The sequence below is a fragment of the Notolabrus celidotus genome, unplaced genomic scaffold (genome assembly GCF_009762535.1).
Source record: "Notolabrus celidotus isolate fNotCel1 unplaced genomic scaffold, fNotCel1.pri scaffold_160_arrow_ctg1, whole genome shotgun sequence".
NCBI classification, from domain to species: Eukaryota; Metazoa; Chordata; class Actinopteri; order Labriformes; family Labridae; genus Notolabrus; species Notolabrus celidotus.
Window position 1 is genome coordinate 98253 of NW_023260029.1, and position 6149 is coordinate 104401.

The following is a 6149-nucleotide window of genomic DNA, read 5'->3' on the forward strand; positions in this document are numbered from 1 at the left end:
TCAAGGGTTTCTTTATTTTCCCCGGGGGGTCATTTGTTTCTGTCAGCGGTGACACATGAACAGATCATGGACACATGAACAGATCATGGACACATGAACAGATCATGGACACATGAACAGATCATGATGAACAGATCATGGACACATGAACAGATCATGGACACATGAACAGATCATGGACACATGAACAGATCATGATGAACAGATCATGGACACATGAACAGATCATTGACACATGAACAGATCATGGACACATGAACAGATCATGGACACATGAACAGATCATGGACACATGAACAGATCATGATGAACAGATCATGGACACATGAACAGATCATGGACACATGAACAGATCATTGACACATGAACAGATCATGATGAACAGATCATGGACACATGAACAGATCATGATGAACAGATCATGATGAACAGATCATGGACACATGAACAGATCATAATGAACAGATCATGGACACATGAACAGATCATGGACACATGAACAGATCATGGACACATGAACAGATCATGGACACATGAACAGATCATGGACACATGAACAGATCATGGACAGATGAAAACATGAAATCAGTGACATCATGAACTCATTGGGGTTCTGTGGCGGTCTGAAGCAGGCCGGTTGCTCCCAGGACTAAGACTGTCTCTTCCTGTTGGTCCTGCGTTTTGTCCGTGTGTCTCTGCGGTCTGAGAGAAACTCTCTACAGAGAGTACGGCCCGGGTCAGCCACGATGGACCAGACTCTGCTGAGGGTCCTGGCTCCATAGAGGGTCTACATGTGGAATAGGGGTGTGCCCGCAGCCCTGCTGCAGATCTTTACAATAACCTGAAGTCCTGAACCAGCCCCCCCTGAGAGAGTTAAAGAGGTTCAATCAAACATCTGAGCTTAAGAATCTATTCTCTGATGAGAACTCATCAACCTGATGAGTGTGAGTTTATAATCCATCAAAGTGCTGAGTCATTGAGCCGGTTCACATCTCCACGACTGGATGATCACTAAACCAGGAGAGGGCAGAGAGGGTCTACTTAAAATCCACAACCAGGGACAATAAGGAGTTTTTAGACCAGAAGAACTTTACCCCTGAACTACCTGTGTTTCAACCAGAGGACCCAGGGTCTAAATTTAGTTCAGGGGTAGATCACCTCCCCCTGAAAAGCCCCTGCTTTGAGGGTAGTACTTTTGAAAGGTCCCGGGACCTTCAGCTGAAGGTGTCAGTGTTAGTGGAGTTTACACAGCTGTTGAAACACAGAGGGAGTTTAGTTTAGTTCTTATTAAGATTTCTAAATATTACTTCATATAAATGTTGTTCTCAGGACTTCAGCCCACGGTCCAAACACAGACCACAATGGGGTCACAGGAACCTTTTAGTTCAGGGGGAAGTAGTTCTGGGGACTAAAAGACCCCGGGACTCTGGGTCCAAACGCACCTTTAGATGAAGAGACGTGGGAGGAAGCTCTGATGCTGTCGTCCAGGATCTCAATATGCAATCCAATATATGACATCCTGTTTATATCGCTCATATATTTACAGTAAGTTCACAGCAGGAGTCCCCCCCCCCCCCCCCCTGCCCCAAGTGCAAAACAAATACTGGACCCAGAACCCCCGGCCTCAGGGGGAGGGAGGGGAGAGGGTCAGTTACTCTGAGGGCGGTGTGTGGAGGGATCAGTATGTGGTCTTTGGAAACTTCTGAATCTTCTACATATTAAATGTCATTTCTAATGAAGATACTTCAGGGTACAACACATCTGTCTGTTAGACCCGGACTCTGCTGGACTGATGAATCCTGGATCTGACTATCAGACCAGCTGGACTGAGCTGTCGTTCTCACTGTGAGGATCAATAAAAAGAATGTGACCGGCTCTTTTGTCTTTCTGGAGTCGATCATCAGAAAAGAGTTTTTACACCTCTGTGGAAGTCCTGCCCCCCCTCAGGGTCATGGTCCGGACTGTTGTAGACCAGCAGGGAGACAGGAACCACGATGACGTGGTGTCCTGCATGTTCACTCGGACAGTTCTTTTAATATTAAACAGATAAAACACAACCCTGAGGCCTCAAACTGAGACACATCCACTGAGTCTGCAGGTCCCGGTCTTCATCCCTGCACAGATGAAGCTCCGGTTCTGGACCTGGGACAGAAGTAAGACCAGATGCTGGAGGACCTCACAGTCTGGGAGGCCTCTGAGATCAGAGTTTTACAGAGCACCCGTATCTTGGTGAGCTTGAGTCCGTACATGACGGGGTTAAAGAGCGGCTGACACGTCAGGAAGTACAAGGATAAGATGATCCTCAGGATGTTTGGGACTCTGGTCATATCGAAGCGACTCTGTAAGATCTCGAAGCACGCCCCGAAGGTGAAGTTCAACAGGGAGGCCAGGTGAGGGGTGCAGGTACTGAAGGCTTTCTGCCGGGTCTGCTTGGATCCAGAGAAGCAGACTAACAGGATCCTGGAGTACGTGTAGAGGATCAGGACTAAAGATCCAAAGATGGTGCTGAAGGTGGCGAGGAGGCCGTAGAGGTTGATCCCAGCCGTGTCGGAACACGCCAGCTTCACCACCGAGTGTGTGTCACAGTACACTTTGTGGATGGTGTTCCCACACAGCTTCAGAGGAGAGCTCAGAGACAACAACACGACCATCGCCACACACGGGTAAACCCACGTCAACGCCACCAGCACGCCGACCCGCCTCGAGGTCATCCGGGTGTTATACTGCAGAGGGTGACAGATAGACAGGTACCGGTCATACGACATGACGGCCAGGTTCAAATACTCTACGGCGCCGTACGAGTGCACGCAGAAAACCTGCAGGAAGCAGAGCGGAGCGGGGATACTGTGGACCTCAGAGAGGACCTGGACCAGGAGCAGAGGGAACAGAGCCGTGCTGCCGTACAGCTCGTTCACAAACAGGCTGCACAGGAAGAGGTACATGGGTTCATGGAGGCTCCGGTTCAGACCGATCACCACCAGGAGGAACGAGTTAGAGAGGAGAATAAAGACATATAAAGACAGGATGACCACGAAGAACAAGGACCCAAACACACCCGGGTCAAAGTAAGCAGCAAGGGTGAAATAAGAAACCTGAGAGGAGTTCATCCTGATCCACATCTGACAACCTAACCCAGAACCAGAACGACCCACACAGGAGGCAGGACGGACCCTGAACTCATCACAGAACTTTCACCTGACCATGAACAGACAGCAGGACGGACCCTGAACTCATCACAGAACTTTCACCTGACCATGAACAGACAGCAGGACGGACCCTGAACTCATCACAGAACGTTCACCTGACCATGAACAGACAGCAGGACGGACCCTGAACTCATCACAGCATATTCACCTGACCATGAACAGACAGCAGGACGGACCCTGAACTCATCACAGAACTTTCACCTGACCATGAACAGACAGCAGGACGGACCCTGAACTCATCACAGAACGTTCACCTGACCATGAACAGACAGCAGGATGGACCCTGAACTCATCACAGAACTTTCACCTGACCATGAACAGACAGCAGGACGGACCCTGAACTCATCACAGAACTTTCACCTGACCATGAACAGACAGCAGGACGGACCCTGAACTCATCACAGCATATTCACCTGACCATGAACAGACAGCAGGACGGACCCTGAACTCATCACAGCATATTCACCTGACCATGAACAGACAGCAGGACGGACCCTGAACTCATCACAGAACTTTCACCTGACCATGAACAGACAGCAGGACGGACCCTGAACTCATCACAGAACTTACACCTGACCATGAACAGACAGCAGGACGGACCCTGAACTCATCACAGAACTTTCACCTGACCATGAACAGACAGCAGGACGGACCCTGAACTCATCACAGAACTTTCACCTGACCATGAACAGACAGCAGGACGGACCCTGAACTCATCACAGCATATTCACCTGACCATGAACAGACAGCAGGACGGACCCTGAACTCATCACAGCATATTCACCTGACCATGAACAGACAGCAGGACGGACCCTGAACTCATCACAGAACTTTCACCTGACCATGTACAGACAGCAGGATGGACCCTGAACTCATCACAGCATATTCACCTGACCATGAACAGACAGCAGGATGGACCCTGAACTCATCACAGAACGTTCACCTGACAATGAACAGACAGCAGGACGGACCCTGAACTCATCACAGCATATTCACCTGACCATGAACAGACAGCAGGATGGACCCTGAACTCATCACAGCATATTCACCTGACCATGAACAGACAGCAGGATGGACCCTGAACTCATCACAGAACGTTCACCTGACCATGAACAGACAGCAGGACGGACCCTGAACTCATCACAGCATATTCACCTGACCATGAACAGACAGCAGGACGGACCCTGAACTCATCACAGCATATTCACCTGACCATGAACAGACAGCAGGACGGACCCTGAACTCATCACAGAACGTTCACCTGACCATGAACAGACAGCAGGACGGACCCTGAACTCATCACAGCATATTCACCTGACCATGAACAGACAGCAGGACGGACCCTGAACTCATCACAGAACATTCACCTGACCATGAACAGACAGCAGGACGGACCCTGAACTCATCACAGAACGTTCACCTGACCATGAACCACACCTGACTGTCCTCACACAGCCAGTCCCTCTGAGCGGACACCCAGAGTCCTCCTCTTTTAAGGTCTTCAGACCGGAGAGGAACCATGGCAACGATGACCTCATCCATCAACACCAGCCAAACTGAACCAACATGGTCTGATCCACGCCGCTCAGACCGGTCTCCTCCTTCTCTCTGGTTAGGAGAGGAAACAGGAAGTCCTCAGAGGAGACGAGTGTGAACACACAGAGAAACAAACACTACAAAGAAACCTGGAGAGGGTCCTGCTCCGCTTAGAGAGTCTGAGGGGGAGGTTTGTTTGGATTTGGTGATACATAATCCATCCATGAATCAATCCATCCACCTTTAGTTAAATTAGCTGCTATAGGCTTAGACTGACAGACATCTTAAAGACCTCATAGTGCCCTGTCACCCCTCTAGACCTCTACGCTCCAACATGCAGGCCTGCTCATCGTACCTACAGTCTCTAAAAGTAGTATGGGAGGTCGAGCCTTCAGTTATCAGGCCCCTCTCCTTTAGAATCATCTACCAGTCAGGGTTTGGGAGGCAGACCCCCTCTCTACTTTTAAGAGTAGGCTTCAAACTTACTGAGGAGAGCGTTTGTTGTGATTTGGTGCTTTATAAATAAAGATTGATTGAACCATCTGGACCTCCACAGTCTCAGTCCGTGCTGAACCCTGCAGGTCTACACCCCCCCCCCCCCCAGGTCCTTGTGGTCTGCTGGTCTGCTGCTTCTTGTGAACAAGCTGCCGCCTCACGTTAGACCGTCTCCGACCTCACGACCATCACATCTTCAATCTGATATCTGCTCCTTACTTTCACCAGCCTGAGTCCTGGAGTCTGTGTCTGATCTGATCTTTACCTTTCTTTCATCTTTTAGTCTTTTTATCTTGAATTCTTTGAATTATTCCTTTTACTTTCTTTGATTTTTAAAGTGTTTTGATTTGATTTTATTCTCAGTGTTGTTAATTATTATAAAGAGTTCAAAGTTTCTTTATATGAATAAAACATGTTGAGAGTCTGAGGTCTCCATGACGACGTACCTGCTCCACAACAAACACTGCCTCTCCCTTGAGTGTGTGTGTGTGTGTGTGTGTGTGTGTGTGTGTGTGTGTGTGTGTGTGTGTGTGTGTGTGTGTGTGTGTGTGTGTGTGTGTGTGTGTGTGTGTGTGTGTGTGTGTGTGTGTGTGTAAGTGTTGAATGAGTCGTGTTGTCTGCTTTTGAACTCTGTGTGATGTTGGGTTGTTAGTGGATCAGTAAATCTTGTTGAATAAACTCAGAGGACGATTATTCAGAGACACTTCAGACAGAACGATTTAATCTGAGCTGCTGAGAGAACAGCTCCTTTAAAAACAAAGACTTAGAAGTGTTCTGTGTTTCTGACAGCACATATATATATATATTTATATATTTATATATTTATATATTTATATATTTATATATATTTATATATTTATATATGAAAACACATTCTGAACATGTTTATGAAACACAGACGTGTGCAGAGAA

At 48.1% G+C, this 6149-nt stretch overlaps 1 protein-coding gene across 1 annotated transcript; it reads right to left on the minus strand.

Annotated features, from left to right (window-relative positions):
• Positions 1-2108: 2108 nt before the first annotated feature.
• On the minus strand, positions 2109-3107 carry LOC117808838 (olfactory receptor 142-like). Its single transcript, XM_034678509.1, has one exon. It carries the CDS (start codon positions 3105-3107, stop codon positions 2109-2111), a length of 999 nt encoding a protein of 332 aa, XP_034534400.1.
• Between the last annotated feature and the right edge of the window lie 3042 nt (positions 3108-6149).